Source organism: Erythrolamprus reginae, chromosome 10 (genome assembly GCF_031021105.1).
Source record: "Erythrolamprus reginae isolate rEryReg1 chromosome 10, rEryReg1.hap1, whole genome shotgun sequence".
NCBI lineage: Eukaryota > Metazoa > Chordata > Lepidosauria > Squamata > Dipsadidae > Erythrolamprus > Erythrolamprus reginae.
The window spans coordinates 724,779-747,896 of record NC_091959.1 but is presented as its reverse complement, the minus strand read 5'-3'; the positions used below and the strand labels follow the sequence as shown (position 1 = coordinate 747,896).

At 53.4% G+C, this 23,118-nt stretch overlaps 1 protein-coding gene across 2 annotated transcripts in view; it reads left to right on the top strand.

Annotated features, from left to right (window-relative positions):
* The window catches only part of TLN2 (talin 2), a 71,794-nt gene that overhangs the window by 33,462 nt on the left and 15,214 nt on the right, over positions 1-23,118 (top strand). The window contains exons 9-38 of one of the 2 annotated variants that reach the window (XM_070763571.1): positions 2,168-2,272; positions 4,757-4,912; positions 5,008-5,109; positions 5,928-6,004; positions 6,371-6,509; positions 6,653-6,766; positions 7,717-7,825; positions 8,106-8,314; positions 8,490-8,588; positions 8,684-8,851; positions 9,051-9,345; positions 9,690-9,856; positions 9,994-10,122; positions 10,946-11,059; positions 11,903-12,016; positions 12,104-12,238; positions 12,383-12,511; positions 13,278-13,380; positions 13,970-14,178; positions 14,687-14,806; positions 15,132-15,329; positions 16,571-16,710; positions 17,226-17,319; positions 17,649-17,738; positions 17,898-18,020; positions 18,546-18,689; positions 19,570-19,731; positions 21,523-21,663; positions 21,797-21,978; positions 22,215-22,347. In XM_070763571.1, the coding sequence (XP_070619672.1) occupies positions 2,168-2,272; positions 4,757-4,912; positions 5,008-5,109; positions 5,928-6,004; positions 6,371-6,509; positions 6,653-6,766; positions 7,717-7,825; positions 8,106-8,314; positions 8,490-8,588; positions 8,684-8,851; positions 9,051-9,345; positions 9,690-9,856; positions 9,994-10,122; positions 10,946-11,059; positions 11,903-12,016; positions 12,104-12,238; positions 12,383-12,511; positions 13,278-13,380; positions 13,970-14,178; positions 14,687-14,806; positions 15,132-15,329; positions 16,571-16,710; positions 17,226-17,319; positions 17,649-17,738; positions 17,898-18,020; positions 18,546-18,689; positions 19,570-19,731; positions 21,523-21,663; positions 21,797-21,978; positions 22,215-22,347 (4,200 nt within the window). Of the gene's footprint in view, positions 1-2,167; positions 2,273-4,756; positions 4,913-5,007; positions 5,110-5,927; positions 6,005-6,370; positions 6,552-6,652; positions 6,767-7,716; positions 7,826-8,105; positions 8,315-8,489; positions 8,589-8,683; positions 8,852-9,050; positions 9,346-9,689; positions 9,857-9,993; positions 10,123-10,945; positions 11,060-11,902; positions 12,017-12,103; positions 12,239-12,382; positions 12,512-13,277; positions 13,381-13,969; positions 14,179-14,686; positions 14,807-15,131; positions 15,330-16,570; positions 16,711-17,225; positions 17,320-17,648; positions 17,739-17,897; positions 18,021-18,545; positions 18,690-19,569; positions 19,732-21,522; positions 21,664-21,796; positions 21,979-22,214; positions 22,348-23,118 lie in introns of both variants that reach the window. The other variant, XM_070763570.1, reaches the window with a different exon arrangement.

The window sequence follows — 23,118 nt, the reverse complement described above, 5'->3', positions numbered from 1 at the left end:
TTCAATTCTAGGTATACACTTTAAAATCAACCTCCTTACTCTAGTTCTATCATCTGGGTTATTCCATTTTTTATAAATCACTCCTAAACTTTTACTTCTATAGTCCCTCTACTTCAATTAATCGAACTCCCTCTGATATCAATGTCTAACTCGCAGTGCAGAAAGCAAAGGAGGGCCAGGCTTCCTAAGGAGGAGGGGAGAGGGGCTTTCTGAGGGGGGGGGCTGGATCACAGGTTTTAGGGGTTTGGGGTTCTGCTCAGATTTGTCCCCAAGAGGGCAAGGAACCCTGGGTGCTGCCGAAGCGTCTTTCTCATCCAGAGCCCTCCAGATGTGTGGAGCCAGAATTTCCCATCATTCCCAGTCAGGGTGAACAGTGGGGAGTGGAAGTTGTGGACCAGCATCTGGTGGGGAAACAGCTGGCAAAGAGCAGGGGGCTTCGTCTGCTCAGTCAGGATCTGCCGCCTTCCCCAGGGTGATGTGTTCCAGATGTTTTCGGTCTCGATTCCCACCACACCCTGGCAGCATCTGGCGGGCAACAGACAAAGGCAAAGGCTGATGCCGACTGGAACTCTGTCGGGCTTGGGAATGAGAACTATACCTGTTGTAGCCAATTGAGGGCTCTTTTCTCAAGCCATGGTCTGCTTGGGTCTTGGTTCTCAAAAGACAAAATGCTCTTAAGGCCCCTTCAACGATTCCTGTCACATGGAGCAGAGTAGGAGCGGCTAAGATGCCGGTCTCAGATCGGTTGGAAACAGACAAAATAACTTTTAGTCCAGGCTTCACTATTTGTGGCTAAGTTTTACGAGATTCACTGTTTAGGGAGGGGAGGTTCCAGATGGCAACTTTCAACATCTGGTTTGCAAACTGATTGGCACAGGGAGCAGCGGCCTCCTCCGGTTGGCTCTAAACACAAGAGGCAAATCTCCTGGCGCTGAAGGCAAAGCTTATGATTGGCTGGAGTGGAAAGTATAAAGAGATTTATTTATTTGTTTATTCATTAGATTTGTATGCCGGCCCTCTCCGTAGACTCGGGGCGGCTAACAACAGTAATAAGCAGCATGTAACAAATCTAATGTTTAAAATAATTAAATAAACCCTTATTAAAACCAAACAGACACACAAACATACCGTGCATAAATTGCATAGGCCTAGGGGGAAAAGGGTAGTTCAGTTCCCCCAGGCCTGACGACAGAAGTGGGTTTTAAGGAGCTTACGAAAGGCAAGGAGGGTGGGTGCAATCCTAATCTCCGGGGGGAGCTGGTTCCAGAGGGTCGGGGCCGCCACAAAGAAGGCTCTTCCCTTGGGTCCCGCCAGACGGCATTGTTTAGGCAACGGGACCTGGAGAAGGCCAACTGTGTGGGACCTAATCGGTCGCTGGGATTTGTGCAGCAGAAGGCGGTCCCGGATATATTGTGGTCCGATGCCATGAAGGGCTTTATAGGTGATGACCAACACTTTGAATTGTGACCGGAAACTGACCGGCAACCAATGCAGACTGCGGAGTGTTGGTGTAACATGGGCGTATTTGGGAAAGCCCATGATTGCTCTCGCAGCTGCATTCTGCACGATCTGAAGTTTCCGAACACTTTTCTGCAAACATCCAGGTCAGCCTGAAAAATCCCCATTTTCTGCTCTTGATAGCCCAGACATTGGCCGCCCATATAGGGCATCTCCTGCAAGATGCCAAGGGTCAAAAATGTGGTGCAAAACTCTTTCCACGAGGCCTGTGGAGGCAAGATGACACTGGAGGAAACATCTTTCCATGCGTGAATTTCACATCCTTAAAATATCACCGGCACCTCCGAGGTTAATGAAAGCTGACCTGAGCTGCATAAAACAAGAGACCCTTGGCTGACTCTCTCTCGGACGCCAGGCTGAGAAAGGAAGGGTGTGGGCCGTGGGCAAGGATGATAGAGAAGAAGGGAGCGTGGCTGAGAAAGGAAGGCCAGGCCATGAGGAGGCGGCCAGTTTCACCTCCTGCCTTTGCCCAGCTGGGGCTGGACTGTTGAGACAGGTCAGAGGATGGGTCTTGATAAGTGAACAAATTAGAAAGTTCAGAGGTGACTCTCTCTTCCTAGCAGCACCTTGGAAGTCTGCCTGTTCCACAACGGGGGAGGCCTTCTCCTAGGAGGCTTCAGGGTGGCAACCATAGTCCTCTTCTCCACAGGAACACAAGAATTGCGGAGAGATGACAGAAATAGAGGCGAAAGTAAAGTACGTTAAGTTGGCCCGGTCTCTGAGGACCTACGGAGTCTCCTTTTTCCTGGTGAAGGTAGGATTGGGACTTGAATTAAACTTACTCAATGAGATTCAATGGTTGGTGCTTGCAACTGGGAAGACTGTGATTTATAAGACCTCTTGAAAGAGTTGACACCTTTTCCAACTCAAAAGGTTTAGAGGGAAGAACTGAAATACTTCCTCACTTGGTCTTGGCCAAAATCCATTCCTGATCTGGACCTGTACATCTGATTGAGTGGACCAGGCTTGTCATCATGTAGCCAGAAGCCAAGGGGCCATTATCAGAAAGCCAAATCGGAGTTTCCTTGTCCCAACACAGAGTAGACCTAGAGCAGGGGTCAGAAACCATGGTGACTTTAGGACCTGTGGACTTCAGCTCCCAGAATCCTTCACGCTGGCTCAGGAATTCTGGAAGTTGAGGTCCACAGGTCCTAAAGTCACCCCCCTCTGACTTAGAGAAATCACAACGCTGCCAGGTTTGATTGACATTCTGGCACCTCTTCATAAAGCCCGATGAGAGCGAAGGAGACACATCCCTCTTCACCCTGACATTAAACTGGGCCAAATTTGAATTTGCAGTGTGGACTTGGCTGATAATTCGTGTCCTTGGACCACACTGAAAAATTACTAGCGGAGTTCTGCGTTGGCTGAACCATCCCAGCCTTGTGTTTTCAGGAGATCTCCCCTCTGCCGGTTGAGAACGGGGCCTTTTCTGGTGGAGGGGGACTTTGTGGTTAGCCATTTCCTTTCCGGTGAATTGGTTACCTTGCAAAGGAGGAATTTGTATATCAATGATTCTTCCCAAAATGCTGCCACACAAGGCAGATTTTATCTCCTTCATAGTAACCTAGAAGATGGACGGCAGAGAAAGACCTCGTGGTCCATCTAGTCTGCCCTTATACTATTTCCTGTATTTTATCTTAGGACGGATCTATGTTTATCCCAGGCATGTTTACATTCAGTGACTGTGGATTCTTCCTTCTTTCTTTCTTTCTCTTCCTTCCTTTCTTCTCTGTCTTTCCTTCCTTCTTTCTTTCTCTTCCTTCTTTCTCTTCTTTCCTTTCTTCTCTTTCTTTCCATCCTCATTCATAGTAACCTAGAAGATGGAGGGCAGAGAAAGGCCTCCTGGTCCATCTCACCTGCCCTTATTCTATTTCCTATATTTTATCTTAGGATGGATCTATGTTTATCCCAGGCAGGTTTCAATTCGGTCCGATGTTCTCCTAAAGGAGACTTCCCAGGGGCTCCAGAGGGAGGCAACAATTCGGATAATTATTTGAGAGCAGTGATAGGCTGGGCTTCCTTCAGTTAAAAACACATGGTCCCTTCCTTGAACCTTTCCTTTTTTCTTCTTCTCAGGGCTGAGTGAAGGAAACGGCAATTAAGTGATTTTGGGAACAGCCGTGGGAAATGTCTGGCTGTGATCGATTGAGGAGGGAGGAAAGCAGCCTATGTAAAAACCTGAGCTGTTTAACGGATGTTTCATCCACTCGGCTCCGAATGAATGATTGTCACTTGGGGAGGGGAAAGGAGCGACAACAGCAGGACCCTGGGGTTCTCTCTTTTTACACCTGTGTTTTACTGAAGGTCAGCCACTTGCATTTCCTAAAAATTGAGCTGCTGGACCGTTAATGTTCTGAGGAGGGCAGCCAGGATCAGAGTCCACATCTCAATGAACTTATTTTTAACTTTCCTTTATTTATTTTATTTTATTTTATTTTATTTTATTTTATTTTATTTTATTTTATTTTATTTTATTTTATTTATTCATTCATTCATTCATTCATTCATTTATTTATTTATTTATTTATTTATTAGATTTGTATGCCGCCCCTCTCCATAGACTCGGGGCGGCTCACAACACAATAAAACAGTTCATAACAAATCTAATAATTTACAATTTGAAATATTTTAAAAAACCCATTATTAAGCAGACATACGTACAAACATACCATACATAAATTGTACATGCCCGGGGGAGATGTCTCAGTTTCCCCATGCCTGACGACAAACGTGGGCTTTGAGGAGTTTACGAAAGGCAAGGAGGGTGGGGGCAGTTCTAATCTCTGGGGGGAGCTGGTTCCAGAGAGTCGGGGCCGCCACAGAGAAGGCTCTTCCCCTGGGGCCCACCAACCGACATTGTTTAGTTGACGGGACCCGGAGAAGGCCCACTCTGTGGGATCTAATTGGTCGCTGGGATTCGTGCAGCAGAAGGCGGTCCTGGAGATGTTCTACTTACTAAAACATGAGCTGGGATTTCCCCAGGAGACCCTTTCCTGGAGCCAAAGTGAAGCCTGCCTATGAGGCACAAAAGAGCCCTCCATCGAACTCGGGACTCAAGCGGTGGGTGGGCCATGGAGGGAAACCTGTGCATTTTCTGTTGGGTGGAATTGTGCGGCCGCCTCTTGTTGAGCTCCTTGGGGCCCCCTGCTTGGCTTCCCAGGGAGACCAAGGCTCCGCGAGATGGGGCTTCCGCTGGATCCATCCTTGGGAGTCTTCTGACCTTCTCTCTTCGCAGGAGAAAATGAAAGGAAAGAACAAACTGGTCCCCCGCCTGCTGGGCATCACCAAGGAGTCTGTGATGCGCGTGGACGAAAGGACCAAGGAGGTCTTGCAGGAGTGGCCCCTGACCACCGTGAAACGCTGGGCGGCCTCCCCCAAAAGCTTCACCCTGGTAATTCGTGAGAGGGGAACCGAAGGAAAAGCCCCCCCCCCCCAACCTGGGTGTCCCAACCCGGATGCAAATAGCGCTGTGTCGTCTTCCCTTAGGATTTTGGGGAGTACCAAGAGAGCTACTACTCGGTCCAGACCACGGAAGGGGAGCAGATCTCCCAGCTGATCGCCGGCTACATCGACATCATCCTCAAGAAGGTAGCAACCCTTCCTGCCCCCCCCCCTTACCTTGAGTGTGGAGGAGGAGGAGGAGGAGGGCCAGCTTTGAACTCTGCACCCAGGCAGCCATCCCAGCCGCCTGTGCCCAAACTGCCAAGCAGTGGAGAGTGGGAGGCACTGGGTTGGGGGAGCCAGAGGGGGCCTCCCTCGGGGGCTTCCATTCCTTCCTTCCTTCCTTCTTTATTTATTTACTTATTTACTTATTTACTTATTTACTTACTTACTTACTTACTTATTTATTGGATTTATTTATTGGATTTATTGGATTTATATGCCACCCCTCTCTGCAGACTCGGGGCGGCTAACAACAGTAATAAAACAGCATATAATAATAATCATAGCACTGTGAAGGTAAAGGGGAGAATCCATTTTTGTTCCCAAGACCCTTTGCAGTGTCTTCCCTGGAGCCTCTGACGGACGGGGCCATTGTTTGGGTGCTGGGGGGGGGGGGGGAATTGATGGTTTATGGCTTAAGATTTAATTGGATTTGTATGCTGCCCCTCTCTGAGGACTCGGGGCAACTCACAACACATACAAGAACAATAATAAAACAATCCAATTAATATACATTAAAAAAGCATTAAAAAATTGCCCCAACCATGAGCTAAGCCTTACGACAACCAGCCAGCAACATATCTGGTAAGCCAAGGGGGGCCCTGTGATTAGAGCCCCAGGGGGGGGAGGCCCTGGAGAGTCTAGAATGGGCTGGGGGGTGTTCAGGCCCCTTGGCAAAAAAAGGGGGATGGATTCACAAGACCCAGGCAGGGACCCGAAATTTCTCTGGGCCTTTTCTGCAGAAGCAAAGCAAAGACCGTTTTGGGCTGGAAGGAGACGAGGAATCGACCATGCTGGAGGAATCCGTCTCCCCCAAAAAGTAGGTGGAAGCAGGGCTGGGGCTTTCCCCCCCCCTCCCTGGCCAGGCCTTCAGGGCAAAGCCCCCCCCTCAACCCGAGCTCTCATGCGCCTTCATGCTGGGCTCACTTCCTCTTCAGGGAAGATGCTCCCCACCTCCCTGGGCTTCCTTCCGTTTTGCAGTTTGCATCTCTCAAATACGGCCCTCTTTGTTGGGGGGTGTCACATAGGAAGTCCCCAAGGGGTTACAAGCCTTTGGGGGGGGGCAGAACAGCTGTTTCCAGTGCTGGGGGGCAGCATTGGGTTGTGCCCCAATTGCCCCCGCCCGCGGGAAGGAGGGGGGCCCAGGAGCTCCCTTCCCAGCCGGCTTCTGCTCTTCCTTTGGCAGGTCGACCATTTTGCAGCAGCAGTTCAACCGCACCGGCAAGGTGGAGCATGGCTCAGTGGCGCTTCCGGCCGTCATGCGCTCGGGCTCCACGGGCCCAGAGACCTTCAACATGGGCAGCATGCCCTCCCCACAGCAGCAGGTGACGGTCGGGCAGATGCACCAGGCCCACATGCCCCCTCTGGTGAGCCCTTCCCCTCCCCCTCTGAGCAAAGGAGGAGGGGGTCCCTGGTGGCAGAGCCCCCTGCAGGAGGAGCTCTGCTGACCCCGGTGGACTTTCCCCAGACCTCCGCCCAGCAGGCCCTGATGGGCACCATCAACACCAGCATGCAGGCCGTCCAGCAGACCCAGGCTGACCTCACCCAAGTGGACGACCTCCCGCCTTTAGGAAACGACATGGTCAGTTGGCTTCTGGGGAGGGAGGGGGCGCAAGGGGAAGACTCCCCCTCTCTCTTTCATTAATTTAAATATTTCTTTATTTCTTTATTTATACACACACGAGACATTTAAAAACATTGGACGTTGTGATGTGTCTGTTTTACATTTCTTGTTGTGCTCAATCTCTATCACATAACCATTATTATAGATATTATATACAGTTTCTATACACATTGATCTTCCCTTGGTCTCTCTCCCCTCTTGTTTTCTCTTTCTCACCGACCCTCTTACTTTTAATCCCCCGTTTTCTATCCTCCATTTGACTAGGTATCTTCACGTTTTCCTTTTTTACAGCCAACAATCATAATATTCTGAATCATCCTTGTTTTTTAATCCCATTGTTAATGTGGGGAAGACCCTCCCTCCAAAACTGACCCTGGCCTGGCCTTTCTGTTCTTTCTCCACCTTCAGGCTCTTTTGGGAGCCCTTCCATGTTTCAAAATGCTTTTGTGCCTCTGAGCCTGTAGGAAAGTCCTTGGTTATCCATGTGTGAATTGTACCTCCTCCAGGTCTGATAGTCCTTCTCTTCCCCCCCCCCCGGCCCCAGGAAGGACAGGCCTGACTCAGGGAAAGGGTGTGAAGTGATTGTCCTCGTCTGTCCTTGTCTGAGGACAAGGCCATGTCAGATGCCAGAGTGGGAAGAACAATGTCCAAGCAAGAGTGTTTAAGAGAGAAAGGGTCTTGGCATTAGTAGCTCTATGGAACACTTGGCCACGCCTGGTCCCTATATAAGTAACAGGCTTGTTACTAATCCCAGTTCCTGTCCAGTGAAGTTTTTCCTGAGCTGCTGCTCTCCTGATGTGTGAAACTCTGATGGCCACCCAGTTGGAGAAAGTTGTCCAAGGATTAGTTAGAAGATGTCCCACCTTCTTCTCAGTTGAAGAAGAACTCGGTCTGCTTTTTTTCTCCAGGCTTCCAGAGTTTGGGTCCAGAACAAAGTGGACGAGTCGAAACATGAAATACACTCCCAGGTCGATGCAATCACGGCAGGGACGGCTTCCGTGGTGAACCTGACAGCAGGTAAGGAGGCCGCGTGCTCTGTAACAGCCCTGGGAAGCTGGTGAGAGTACGGTGTGTCTCTCCAAAGAGTTTGGTCAGTGTTCCGTTTCAGAGGGGCATTCAGGAATAACCCAGTGGCTTGCAATAAACCCCAAGGATGCTCTGGGCCAAAGCGGAAGATGCTTTGGGAACAGTAAACGGCAACAAAAGCCCAACAACAGCCAGACCCACAAAGTCCAAGTCTGTGAAGGGTGGGCCTGTGCAGTGCCTGTAGACGTTGGGCATCTGCTTTGCTTGTCAGGGGACCCGGTCGACACAGACTACACAGCGGTGGGCTGTGCCATCACCACCATCTCCTCCAACCTTACGGAGATGTCCAAGGGGGTCAAGCTGTTGGCAGCCCTCATGGACGATGAGGTCGGAAGTGGGGAGGACCTGCTGAAGGCTGCTCGGACCCTGGCGGGGGCCGTCTCCAACCTACTCAAAGCGGTGGAACCGACATCAGGAGAGGTGAGACCATCAGGGGCAGAAGGGGCCCGTGGGTCACTCTGGTTGCCCCCTGCAAGGAAAGAGATCCTGGTCATGGTTGCTCCTATCTGGATTGTCCACGGAAAGGACTTTGCTTTGGTGGGAGGGAAACAGCCGGGAGAATTCCCCTCACCTTTCCCACTTTCTTTCCTTTCAGCCGCGCCAGACTGTTCTGACGGCAGCCGGCAGCATCGGCCAAGCCAGCGGGGAGCTGCTCCGGCAGATCGGGGAGAACGAGACCGACGAGCGTTTCCAGGTAAAGCCCCCCCGGGACCCCCGTTGGAGATTCGCAGGGGATCCGAGCCTCTTCTCTCACGGTTCGGCCCTCGTCCCCTCCTTCCTCTCCCCCAGGATGTCTTGATGAGCCTGGCCAAAGCGGTGGCCAATGCCGCTGCCATGTTGGTGCTGAAAGCCAAGAACGTGGCCCAGGTGGCCGAAGACACCGTCCTGCAGAACAGGGTGATCGCGGCTGCCACGCAGTGCGCCCTCTCCACCTCGCAGCTGGTGGCTTGTGCAAAGGTGTGTCCAGAGAGGGGTGGACAGGCCAGCGTGGACAAGATAGATCCAGCTTCCTTGATGCTGCCCGGCTGTGGAGAGCTGGACGGACATCAGTGGTCTGTTGGTCAGCTGGTGGTGGGGTCGGAAGAGGCCTTCACAGGGCAGGGGGCCTCTCCCGGCTGCTCACCTCTCCCGGCTGGATGTGGTCTGCCTGCTGCAGGTGGTGAGTCCCACCATCAGCTCCCCGGTGTGCCAGGAGCAGCTGATCGAAGCCGGGAAGCTGGTGGACCGCTCCGTGGAGAACTGTGTGCGGGCGTGCCAGGCTGCCACAGATGACACCGAACTGCTCAAGCAAGTCAGCGCGGCCGCCAGCGTGGTCAGCCAGGCCCTGAATGACCTCCTGCAGCACGTCCGCCAGTTTGCCAGCCGGGGGGAGCCCATCGGGCGCTACGATCAGGCTACCGACACCATCATGTACGTCACCGAGAGCATCTTCAGCTCCATGGGCGATGCCGGTAAGCGTCTCGGCATTTTTTTGGCACCTTCGGCTACTTTCCCTGGAAGAAGCAAAGCTGCCCACTCAGCCTCTTGGTCAACCAGCTGGAACGGCTGCTAGATGAGTCCCTTCCTCACCTGGTAGGGCCAGAAATTGAACCTGGTGCTCCTGCAGGCGAGAGAAGGCCTCTGGCCTGCGCCCCATAGACGGGGGTCCCGGTCTCTCTGGCATTTGGAAGACCTGAGTACGTTCCCCAGGGCTATTTCTCTCCACGCCAATCCCTCCGAGGTCTTGATTGGAGACCATCAGTTTAGGGGCCCGGGAGAGATTTAAAAAAGCAAACTCTTGATGATGCCATTGCAGGGGAAATGGTGCGGCAGGCCAGGGTGTTGGCGCAGGCCACTTCAGATCTGGTGAACGCCATGCGCTCAGACGCCGAGGCAGAAATTGACATGGAGAACTCGAAGAAGCTCCTGGCAGCTGCCAAACTTCTGGCCGATTCCACAGCCCGGATGGTAGAAGCTGCAAAGGTGCCAGAGAGGCCGCAAGCGCAGCAGCAGGAGGGTCCCAGCTAGGGCTTAATTTGGGGATGGGGGGTGTCCCTGTGGCAGGCTGAGATGCGCCTGGCCCCTCCCCACTTTTCTCTTTGTGGCTGCTGTCCCCCCAGGGAGCTGCTGCCAACCCCGACAATGAAGACCAGCAGCAGAGGCTGAGGGAAGCGGCCGAGGGGCTCCGTGTGGCCACCAACGCAGCCGCCCAGAACGCCATTAAGAAGAAGATAGTCAACCGACTGGAGGTGAGTCTTTCCTCCTCTTCCTCCTTGGCTGGGTGGTTGCGCCGAGCGTAGACCCAGCATTTCAGGCCACGGCGTTCTGCCCCGTCCTCTGGATCGGTGGCCTTAAAACAGCTGGGGAAGAGAATGCCCGTCTCACCCTTCCGGTCATCCTGGGCTGACCACCCTGCAAAAGGCAAGCGGATGAGAGATGTTAAGGAGTATGCAGAGTTAACAAGGATGCCCACGCTCAAAGGAATACGTGGATTCCCAGCAGGTAGTCAGGAGACACGAGTAATGGCTCAGTCACACAAACCACATACACTAAAGTGTATAAAACAGTGTTTACTTTAGCAAATGTCAGAGTCACGTTAAACAGTTCAGTCACGCACAGTCAAATCAGTCAATAACTCTCAATACTACAAGCCTTACTTGTATATCTTACAAATGCAGAAACTATCATCAAACACACAGTGCAGCAATATCAGAGAGAGTCATGCTTCTGGCTCCCCCTTGTGGCCATCTCCAACACTAACCCTTAAAGCCATAGTGCTTCAACACATACAAGCATTCATGGTTAGCTTGTTTGTATATTGCCAAACCGTTATGTACATAGTACTACAAGAGCCAATGTCTGCAATGTGTGTATGGGTTTGTAAAGAGAGAGGAAGATTTTCTTTCAAGGTTCCAGAAGGGAGGAAATTCCGGCCGCCTTGCCTTCTTGGCAGTTCTTCCAAAGTCTTCCAACCTGGTGGTCCTGTCCCCTCCCCACCGGTTCTCTTCTGCTGGCCAGGCCCCCCCTTTCTCTCTTGCCCCTCCAAGACTTCCCAGAGCCTCCTCCTTGCAGGTGGCAGCGAAACAGGCAGCCGCAGCGGCCACGCAAACCATCGCGGCCTCGCAGAATGCGGCCATTTCAAACAAGAACACGGCAGCCCACCAGCAGCTGGTCCAGAGCTGCAAGGTAAGTCCGCTCGGACTGGGAAGAAGTTAAGAGAGTGAAGGGCAGCCTCCTCGTGTCTCTAATGGGTCCATAACAGGGTTTGGATCCCGAGAGAACATGCTCAGAGGCCTCCTGGACAGCCAGACCTTCACGGGTTGGAAGCTGCTCCAAGCCCAGATGTCCAATCTGGACGAACTGCTTTCCTTCCTTCAACACTCTGAGGCCCTGTTCAAACAACCTCTTTGACTAGTGTATAATATTCATAAGAAAAAACTATACAGTGTAAATGTGGTGGTAGTAGATAGCCAGCCAATAACCCAGACCAATCCAATTTAAGTATAAATATTATTTATATATATCCAATATATCCATATATCACAGAGACATCAGTCAATCATATCATATCAAACAAACAAACAAACAGATACAAACCAAGATCAGAACACACAGTTCTCTACACAGCGATTCTACAATAATTCTCCCCTGAGAAGAAATGCTGCTGGCTCCCTCTTATGGCCAATGGAATCATTACACCTAAAGAAACATTATCAAACATACATTGTTGGTTCATTACATATTGTAGCACCCCACTAGTTATACTCATAGTATTAACAACTGGGTCCCAGAGGGGTGAAGGCAAAGCATCTTCTGAAACCTCCACACTGGAATTCAATGACCAGCTACTCAACCCTGACCTGGCTACTCTTGTCCAAGGCCCAGTTTCTGGCCTATCAAGCGACTCCTCCCACGTTGTGCCCACTCTGCCCCATTGTCCACTCTGTGACAGGAGGGATGGCTGGGCTCTGCCTTGAGCTGCCCTGTCGGAGAGCCAAGCGTTGCCTCCCTTCTTTCTCCTCTGGCCAGAACGTGGCTGACCACATCCCGCAGCTGGTGCAAGGCGTGCGAGGAAGCCAAGCGCAGGTGGAGGACTTGGGCGCCCAACTCTCCTTGATCAACTCCAGCCAGAATTTCCTCCAGGTACGAGAGTTGTGGGGGGGAGGGGCCTTGCTCTGCGAGATGGAGGAGCCACCGAGGCCAACCGTAGTCGGTCTCTTTTTTCCACAGCCAGGGAGCAAAATGGTGGCTTCGGCCAAAGCGGCAGTGCCCACCGTGACTGACCAGGCGGCGGCCATGCAGTTGAGCCAGTGTGCCAAGAACCTGGCCACCAGCCTGGCGGAGCTGAGGACGGCCTCTCAGAAGGTGGGCAAAAGAAGGGGAGAACCTCCCCCCCCCCTCGATTCCTTCCCCATCGGTTTCCCCTCCTCCTCCTCTGAAGGGGCTTTGTGCTGGTGGGGAGAGAGGGTGTGTGAGGACGATGTGCTTGTCCACCCCTCCTGCGCTTAGGCACACGAAGCCTGTGGTCCCATGGAGATCGACTCCGCCTTGAACACCGTCCAGACGCTGAAAAATGAACTGCAGGACGCAAAGATGGCGGCTCTCGAGGGACAGTTGAAACCCCTTCCGGGGGAGACGGTAAACGGAGAACAGCAAGCGAGGCTTATACGGCGGGTGCGGGGGTAACATATTGTTGCTGATAATGAAAAGGAAGGAATATATATATATATATATATTTAGAGTTCCAGGTATATTTATAAGTGAAGAGGCAACAGCCAACACGATCTCTGGAACATTAAGATTTATTTAAAACTCCTGAAATTACTCAGCTTTTGTTAAAATCCCCATTGAAGACACAGTTGACCCAGCAGCATTATATAAGATCAGCTGTGTCTTCAATGGGGATTTTAATACTCTGACGCAGTTAGTGGAGGACTAACAAAAGCTAAGTAATTTCAGGAGTTTCAAATACATTTTAACATTCCAGAGATATGGCAAATAAATCGTTGTGCTCAGGTCGGATGGCTTGAGTGGACCGGGAAGTTTAAGCTTTTCCCAACAGTCCAAATAATTTTATGGCCATTTTAACCAAAGAGGTTTATGAGTTTTGCTCAAGCAGGATGGAAAAACCTCTGGAAAACCTGCTGTGTTTAAACAGCAGAATTGAATTCAGAGGAAAGAGGCACAAAATTGCCCTTCGTTCCATCCGAGTGTTGCGCAAGAAGCTGCCCTTTGGTCAAGTCCTGCTGCGACTGGCGAGAGGGACGCGTGGAGAAGACGCCCTCTTCTGGGGCAGAGCGGAAATATTGGGGGTGGGAAGGAAAAATCTGTGCCAGGCGCAGAGGGCGCCACCAGTGGGCAGAGCGTTGGGGGGGTTCATCACAGGGTCGTTTCTCTCCCACAGCTCGAAAAATGCGCCCAGGACTTGGGGAGCACCTCCAAGGCGGTGGGTTCCTCCATGGCCCAGCTGTTGACCTGTGCCGCCCAGGGCAATGAAGACTACACAGGTACGAGGGCTCTCGGCCCTTTCAGCCAGGCTGCCCCAGGTGAGGTCAGGGGTGGGGAGGAATCACTGCCTTGCCCAGTGGACTCTTGCCCACAGCCAAAGACTTGCAAAGAGAGTGAGAGCAATTCATAGAAGTTGGCAAAGATGAGTCTGGGGGCACTCGGTAAGCGGGGGAGGGCAGAGCAGCTATAATTCTTTATTCCTAATCTGCTTGTTCTATGTGCAACCCTATTGTAGCCAATTCTTGGCAGGTCACATACATAAAAGCAGCTGCTCCAGGAAATACAGAAAGGCAGCCGTGGGCCTCCTGCCTTGAAAGTGCCCTGCAAACCTTGTCAAAGGCTTTCTGAAGAAGGCCGTCCAATCTTGAGGCAGAGAAGAGGTTCCCATGGAGGGGGGGGAGCTCCTTCTCGCCTCCCATCTCACGATTTGGGGTCCAGCAGAGCCTCCCCTCGAATCTCTGGCTGCATGTCCGACCGGCAACCCCCAAGATGCCCGCTGGCCACTGGGCTCGCCTAAGTGTCTTCTCCTTGGGACAGGCGGGACAGCCTGGAGGCTGCTGACCGACCTCCCCTGCCTTCTTCCTCCAGGGGTGGCTGCCCGGGAAACGGCCCAGGCGCTGAAGACCTTGGCGCAAGCAGCGCGTGGCGTGGCCGCATCCACGGGAGACCCCGCCGGGGCCCGTGCGATGCTGGACTCGGCGTGGGATGTGATGGAGGGCTCCGCTCTGCTCATCGAGGAGGCCAAGCAGGCCCTGGTGTGTCCGGGGGATGCCGAGAGCCAGCAGAGGCTGGCCCAGGTGGGTGCGGAGCAGCCGGGAGGAGGGGTGGGTTGTCTCCCACCCTGCCCCTCCCAACGGCCACCCCCACCTGAGCCACCCCTGGCCAAAGGGGGTCATGTGGCTGCGGCCGCTCGGACTGTCCCCCTCCTCTGCTCTAGATGGGCCAGCCAGGATGGAGCCCTTGAAGCTCCTCTTCCTCCTCCGATAGTTTCCGCGGGTTCAGGTGCCATCTTGAGATTTGTAGTGCCCCCCACCCCAAGCAAGACACACACACACACACACACACATGCCAGAGTCCCTGGAATTCTCCTTCCATCTGTAACCACATGGCCCTCCCCCTGCATAACGCAGTCTGCTCCCTGGTTGTCCGTGGCTTCGGAGACCCTGGCTCCCTCCAGCGGCCTCGGGCCAGGATTCAGCCAAGGGTCTTCGACTGTTGTCAGAGCCTTGGGAGAGGCGGTTGGGGATCTCGGGGCTGCCTCCCTCCGTGTTAAGCCCCCCTTGCCTGGCGGTGTGCCTCGTGTAGGTGGCGAAAGCTGTGTCCCATTCGCTCAACAACTGCGTCAACTGCCTCCCTGGCCAGAAGGACGTGGACGTGGCCCTCAAGAGCATCGGGGAATCCAGCAAGAAGCTGCTGGTGGAATCGGTGAGCTGCGGGGCCCACGGCAATAGCAATGGCATTGGGACCTATATACAGCGCTCCCTAAGCGGGCTGGAAGTGTTTCAGGAGGCCAAGGGGCTCAGGGCAAGCGGTGGGTCCCCGAAGGGCTTGAGGTGGGTGCGCCAGGCCTTCCAAAACGGGTGGAAGAAAGCCGAGTGGTGAGCTTCCGGTCCTTGAAGCAGAACCCGCTGGTCCTTCCCCTGTGTCCACCTGTGGCCTGGTGGAGGGCGAGCGCGCAGGGCGAGACCTGGATGCTTGGGGAGGTGGCAGGGCCCAGCCAGGGCGGCCTAACCCCACCCTCGCCCTGCAGCTGCCCGCCAGCTCCAAGTCCTTCCAGGAAGCACAGAGTGAGCTCAACCAGGCAGCGGCCGACCTGAACCAGGCGGCGGGAGAGGTGGTGCACTCCACGCGGGGCCAGAGCGGGGAGTTGGCGGCCGCCTCGGGGAAGTTCAGCGAGGACTTTGATGAGTTTCTGGACGCGGGGATTGAAATGGCCGGCCAGGCTCAGGTAGGTGCTTTTCCCCGCCCCCTTCCGGACAGAATGACCCCAGGCAGCAGAGTGGCTCCTCTTGGCTGGTCCAGCGAGAGTCTCTGAGAAGAGGGGGAGGGGCCTCCCAGGCAAACTCTCTGTGCGCCCGTGCAACTGTCTATGGCACACGGTGGCTTATCTGCCATTGTGGGGTTTCCTAGCGGGAATCATGTTCAGAATAGAATGGAATGGAATGGAATGGAATAATGACCATTGAAGGATGGGATGGGATAGGGAATGGAATGGAATAAAAGAGAAGAGAAGAGAAAATAGAAGAGAAAATAGAAGAGAATAGATCAGAAAGGCTCATGTGCAAATTGCGCAATCTGGCAGCCGCCACTAGTGCAGAGTTGCCTACCACACCAGTAGCAACCCACCCCTGGATTGGGCCCCCAAGGAATCTATGCTTGGTGTAGATGCTCTCAGTGTAGTAAGGAGTCAGTGACGCATTCACCAAGAATGAAAAGATGCGACACTTACGGATAAGCCATCAAACCCTACTGGGGGGCCAATGGAAACCCCCTCATTGAAAGGCACAAGCCACACTGTTGTAGCCATAAGGGGGAAGAGATGGACGCTAGGAAGCAAGAGAAGAATAAGGGTCACACAGTCTTTGTAAATTATTGGACAGTGTTGTGGGGATGTTGAGCAGAGGGACGTGTCTACTTGCTTTGGTGTGCAGTGCTCAAGAGCATCTTTTTCAGGGTAGAGGTTGAAACCATTCATGTCCAGGATGGGACATGGACCTCCTGCTGAGGGTCCAGGGCGACATGCCGGACCGTAGGGCTCTGGGAGGGTCTCTGTGTTGTCCGCCCCCCCCAATCTGCCCTGGCCCCCTTCAGCATCCCCACCGTCTCTCGGCCCCCTCCCCAGGAGGCTCCCTGCAGCCGAAGGCCCCCGTCCTTTCTGCCCAGGAGGGGTTGGCTGGGCAGGGCAGCTGCTGGACCAGCTGTGGAGGCTTTGTGCCAGGCAGGGACGGGGCTATACGCAGGCTGGGGGGCTCTGCCCTCTGGGATGGATTCCCCGGTCAAGGCCTGATTGTGGGAGCATCGTCGGCTCAGCCAGGGAGGCCTGCAGGCAGTGGTGATCGGGGTCCCCCTCTGTACCGCCCCAGCCAAGTGAAGCCCCCACCCACCCCGAACCCCAATGCTGCTGGGGCAGGAGCAGAGTTGGGGGACTCAGGGAGCTGCTGCTGTGGGGGGCCCTCCTCTGCTTCACAGACCAAAGAGGACCAGATCCAGGTCATCGGGAACCTCAAGAACATCTCCATGGCGTCCAGCAAGCTGCTTCTGGCGGCCAAGTCTCTGTCGGTGGACCCTGGGGCTCCCAACGCCAAGAACCTCCTAGCGGCTGCTGCCAGGTGAGGGATGCGGGGGGGGGGCTGGAGCAGCAGGGCAGGGAGGTGGCAACTGCTTTGTGTATGTGGGGGGGTTCGTTTCTTGGCTGGCCTCCAATGAAGGAAGGAAAGAAAGAAGGAAAGAAAGAAGGTAGGTAGGAAAGGAGCAGGGAGGGAGGAAGGAAGGAAAGGAAGGAAGGAAGGAAGGAAGGAAGGCGGGAGGGGGAGGACAGAGGGAAGGGAGGAAGGGAGGAAAGAAAGAAGTAAGGAAGGAGGGAGGGAGGGAGGAAGGAAGGAAGGAAAGGAAGGAAGGAAGGCGGGAGGGGGAGGACAGAGGGAAGGGAGGGAGGAAGGGAGGAAAGAAAGAAGTAAGGAAGGAGAGAGGGAGGGAGGGAGGAAAGAAGGAAGGAAGGAAGGAAGGAAGGAAGGGCAGACGCTGTGAGGAGCATCTGGGACGGCAGGGCTGGGAGGCGACTGGAAGGATCAGCGGATGAGGTCTGGAGGGTCTTCAGCCTCTGCCCTCCCCCCTTTGTCCCCAGGGCCGTCACGGAGAGCATCAACCAGCTGATCACCTTGTGCACCCAGCAGGCGCCTGGCCAGAAGGAGTGTGACAACGCTCTCCGGGAACTGGAGGTCTGTCCTGGGCTCGCCCCTCTCTCCTCCTGGGCCATTTGGTGGGCTCCGGGAGTGCAGTCTGTGGGGCTGTGGCCCCTGGGCTCCCCCCTCCCCCCCAAAAAAGAAAGAGGTTTGGTCTTGCGAGTGTGGCTTCCTTCTAGTGAGCAAAGCCCCTCTGAGCCATTGGATGCTTGGGGGATTCTTGTCCCTCCAGCCTCATCAGCTGGGGGGGGGCAGAATCGGGGGGAGGGGTCTCTGGGCTCGTTCATCAATCAAGAAGACCGACTGGGGGTCAGCTGGAAGTCCTGGCACTGATCTTGGGGAGGGGGGGGCTGCTCTCTTTTCAGACTGTGAAGGAGATGCTGGAGAATCCCAGTGAGCCCGTGAGTGACCAGTCGTACTTTGACTGCATTGAGGGCGTCATGGAGAACTCCAAGGTAGCTCTTCCCACCTGGGGGGGGCATTAGGGGAGGGGAGGGGAGGGCTGGGCAGCTCTTCTGGAGACTAGCAGCCTCTCCCCCAAGGAAAGGGGCCGGGCGGTGGTCTCCAGGCAGAGTCCCCGGGATGGCGTCCTCACCTGGGCTCTTTCCTCGAAGGTGCTGGGGGAGGCGATGGCCGGCATCTCCCAGAACGCCAAGACGGGCGACCTGCCCGTCTTTGGGGAGTGCGTGGGGGTGGCTTCCAAGGCTCTTTGCGGTCTCACCGAAGCAGCAGCTCAGGTGGGTTGGATCTGCGCTGGGACCCCCCAATTCCCTTCCATCCTTTTGGGGGGCACTTTGCAGGAGTTGGGGTCCGGTGGGTGATTGCTGGGGGGGGGGGCAATTGGGGAGCCTGCGGGCTTTATTCCAGCCTGTCTCCCTTGGGAAGTAGCCCCAGTCAGCCCAAGGTGCCAGCTTCACAGTTGGGCAGCAAATGCCAACCTTGAACCCCCCCCCCCCCCCCCCGAAATATATGGGATTTGGCACGGGAGCAGCTCTGCCAATGGGCTGGAGGGAGCCACGCTTTGCATTTCACCCTTTGGGGGTCCTGGACGTCTGTTTCGCCTCTGAATGTGTTCTAATAATAATAATAATTTATTATATTTGTATGCCCCCCCCTCTGAAGACTCGGAGCGGCATACAAACCCCAGTGCTGCTTCCATTTGGCCTCATGCCCCCCCCAAAAGGGGCTGCTTGGCGAATGGCCTGTTTCACGCAGTTTGCTGAAGCCCCCTCCCTCCCCCCCCCTCCCCGATTGTCTCTTAGGCCGCCTACCTGGTGGGCATCTCAGACCCCAACAGCCAGGCTGGTCAGCAGGGCCTCGTGGATCCCATCCAGTTTGCCCGAGCCAACCAGGCCATCCAGATGGCGTGCCAGAACCTGGTGGATCCAGCCAGCAGCCCCTCCCAGGTAAGGCTCCCTTTGGGGCAGGGAGAGCAGCAGTGGGTCAGCAACACACACACACACACGCACGACTGTTAATCCTGCCAAGGTGGTTTAAGAAAGAGAAGAATTGCAGAAGGTTAAGAGGGAGCGTCTACTGGGCCTTGGCCTGGGTCTCTTCCCCCCCCCCTTTGGCATCATTTTTTTAAAGTGTTGTGCAATCTCTGAGTAGTCAAATATACATATACACAGAGGAAACGTGGAGGTGGCACTAGTAATAATTCAGTAATATATTCCAGATACATTCAGTATATGAAATATTATTTACTTTGGCAAATATCTTAGTCCAGAACCATCCTAGTCGTACACAGTTACATCAGCCAATAGCTCTCAACGCATATACAATGCTACAAGCTTACTTGTTCAGCTTGCAAACACACAAACCATCATTTGAGCACCCAACAGCATAGTCACAAAGACAAACTAGCAGAGAGCAGCTAAGGAAGAGAAAGAGAGACCTCTGGCTCCCTCTAGTGGCTAACTGCAACACTAGCACTTAAAGTAATGTGTAAGCATACATTATTGGTTTGTATTATATATTGCCAAACTGAACCAGTTATGTACACAGTACTAACAGCTTTCCTTGCGACCAGCAGAGGGGATGCCCCATGACCACAGAGGGCCTGGGGGAGGACAGGCGTGATCTTTCCTAGGGCGGGGGCCTTGGTCCCTCCTTTGGCCTCCTCTGACCCACAGCTGCCCTGTGTTGCCTCAAGTAGAGAGAGCCCCTTCCTGCCCCTGGACCCTGGAAGAAGATGGACCTTTGTCTGGGGGGGGGTCACTCCCAGGATTCCGGGTACGCAAAGCCCTGAGTCCGCCCCCCCCCCTTCCCCTCTGCCTGTTTCAGGTCTTGTCGGCGGCCACCATCGTGGCCAAACACACCTCCGCCCTCTGCAACGCCTGCCGCATCGCCTCCTCCAAAACGGCCAACCCCGTGGCCAAGAGGCACTTCGTCCAGTCGGCCAAGGAGGTGGCCAACAGCACGGCCAACCTGGTGAAGACCATCAAGGTGGGAGAGCCACTCTACCTGTCTTTGAGAGCCCTCCAACAGGGACGGAATAGGGGGCTGTGAAAGGAAACCCCTCCCTGCTTCCGTGTCTGCAAGGGGGGGGGGGGCAGCAGAGGGCAGGGAGGGGAAGCCCCTGGCCGTGAAGTGGACGCTTTCTGGCCACCAGTGGCTTCCGGTTCTCCTGTTACAGGAAAGAGAGGCTGGTGCTTTGGGGGAAGCTGGAAAGTGGGCAGGGTGGAAACAGCGTCCTTGGCAGGATTTGTTTTAAAAATTCTTCCTTTATCCTGAGATTTCTTTCAGGCGCCTTATTGGGGCGGGGGTTTCCCCATTGTTCTGCAGTCAGTTTGTCATCATTTAATGCCAACCACTTTCTGAGTGAGGTCTGCATCGAATCCTAAACAAATCCTAAGATCCCAAGTTAGTCTTCAACGACGATTTAAAGTAAGCTGAAACAAGCCAAATCTAAACATTTTAAAGAACAGGAAAGAGAATGCAGATAAGGAGCCGGTGGGGTGTATGTGGGGTGTATGTGCCCCTTGCTGCTTGCTCTTGACCAGAAAGATGGACACCAGACGGAAGTTCAAGGAGGAAGAAGCTGCCCACTGAGAAATCTCTGCCAATGCTCAGGAGGAAACGTCCTTTCCTTTAAAATTTAAATCCTAGATGCAGACGGATTTGGTTTCCGGTCTGCCAAAATTATGCTGGCAATTAGATTAATGAGTCTGCACTTTTTAAAGTGGGCCACTGATTCCACGTAATGAAATAGGCTTTTGTATTTTCTGCCTGCTGGAGCCTGGTCTCCTTAATGAGGACTGGGAAAGCGATGGTCCTAGTGGCTGGTTTTTCATTTCCTTTTCAAGCAAAAATCTGGTGACTCACTTTTCCCTCTTCTGGACTTGCTCAGGACTCATTTCCAGAGGGTGTGTCCAGGAAAGTAGGGAAAGGGACACTGGCTTCCGGATTCTATAGGGCTGTGTTTCTCAATCATGCTGACTGGGGAATTTTGGGAGTTGGAGTCCACACATCTTCAAGTGGCCAAGTTTGAGAAAAACGCGGCTACAGGAGGTCTGGATCCAGAGCTGGTCACCATCCCAAAGTTTAAGTCTGGCATCAATGTGATGTATTTAGATAGATAGATAGATAGATAGATAGATAGATAGATAGATAGATAGATAGATAGATAGATAGATGATAGATAGATAGATAGATAGATAATAGATAGATAGATAGATAGATAGATAGATAGATAGATAGATAGATAGATAGATAGATAGATGATAGATAGATAGATAGATAGATAGATAGATAGATAGATAGATAGATAGATAATAGATAGATAATAGATAGATAGATAGATAGATAGATAGATAGATAGATAGATAGATAGATAGATAGATAGATAGATAGATAGATAGATATAAAGATTAGATGGATGGATGGATGGATGGATGGATGGATGGATGGATGGATGGATGGATGGATAAAGATAGATGAGATGGATAGATGATAGAGATAGATAGGTAGATGAAATATAGATAAAAAGAGAGAGAGAGAGATGTCCCAATAGAAAAATATCCCAGAATGAGTCTGATGGACTTCAAAACTAAGGGGAGCATTTCAACCCCCCTTTTATCCAGTTCCTTCCCCAGCCCCAAGCGACCCATGGAAGGAGGGGGCTCAGCACCCCCCGTGGCTGTTTAGGGTTCGCAGTGGAGCTCTTTGGCTTGATCAGACCGGCTTTTTCGCTCTCCCTTGTTTAAGCTCTAAGCGGCACCTGCTTCTCCTCGACAGGCTTTGGATGGAGACTTTTCAGAGGACAACCGCGGCAAGTGCCGGACGGCAGCTGCTCCGCTCATCGAAGCCGTGGAAAACCTGACGGCCTTTGCCTCCAATCCGGAGTTTGCCAGCATTCCTGCTCAGATCAGTGCTGAGGTGAGTGCTGAGATACAGGGCCGGCTGTGATCTGCCCCCACCCGAACAAGCCCTTAATGCAGCGTTGACGGACAGGGAGGGGGAAGCCCCCGGACCCTGGACATGCCTTGCTCATCGGACCGCCTCTTTCCAGGGTTCTCGCGCGCAGGAGCCCCTCCTGGCTTCGGCCCGGACTATGCTGGAGAGCTCGTCTTTCTTGATCAAAACCGCCCGCTCCCTGGCCATCAACCCCAAGGACCCCAACACCTGGTCTGTCCTGGCTGGACATTCGCACACCGTCTCCGAGTCCATCAAGAGCCTGATCACTTCCATCAGGTGGGGCTCCCTCCCTCCCTCCCTCTCCTGCATGGTTGACTCTGTGTTGGCCCCTGCGGCCCTGAGCCTCTGGAGGGACCCGGGGCCCTAGCGGGTGTGTAAAGCAGGAAGCCAGGCACGGTGGTAGGAGAGGAACCGAGAAGGCTACATGCTGACTTGGGTGCCAGTTCCCACGCCGGAAGTCTTTGCCGCAGGCCCAGTTCAGGAGGGGTGGGGGCTGCGCTTCTTTTCTGCAGGGACAAAGCTCCGGGCCAGCGGGAGTGCGACCACGCCATTGACGGCATCAACCGCTGCATCAGAGACATCGAGCAGGCCTCCCTCGCCGCCGTTAGCCAGAACCTGGCCACCAGGGATGACATTTCTGTGGAGGTGAGGGACCCTGGATCTTCTCCATGAAGGAAATGAACTCAATCTGTCTAGTCTGGAGGACAGAAGGAAAAGGGGGACACGATCGAAACATTTAAATATGTTAAAGGGTTAAAGATTCAGGAGAGAAGAGTTTTTAATAGGAAAGTGAACATGAGAACAAGGGGACACAATCTGAAGTTAGTTGGGGGAAAGATCAGAAGCAACGTGAGAAAATATTATTTCACTGAAAGAGTAGTAGATCCTTGGAACAAACTTCCAGCAGACGTGGTTGGTAAATAGACAGGAACTGAATTTAAACATGCCTGGGATAAACATAGATCCATCGTAAGATAAAATACAGGAAATAGTATCAGGGCAGACGAGATGGACCATGAAGACTTTTATGTTTCTAACTAACTCCGCACTGGATGTGGGTGGGTGGGTGGGTGGATTCCCCCTTCAGATGCAATCTGAATGGAGGAGGCAGCGCTGTGGTGGGTCCAAACCAGCCTCCCCCAACCTCTAACGGGTACCGGTCCAAGGTCCAGGTCTAGGGTAAATAGCCTAGAAGAATTTCCCTCGACTCCGTGCTCGCTGAAGGTGAGCAGACCTGGCCCAGGTGAGGTACAGAAACCTTGGTGGTCTGCAAACGGAGGAAGGAAGAGGTTCCTCCAGGGCTCAGCTACTGAGTTCACCTTTTGGTGGGCTGCCCACGGAGGAGCCAGGAAGCCAAAATCTTCACCAACAGGGCTGCTTTTATCAGCTTTCTAATCAGGCATGAATAGAATAGAA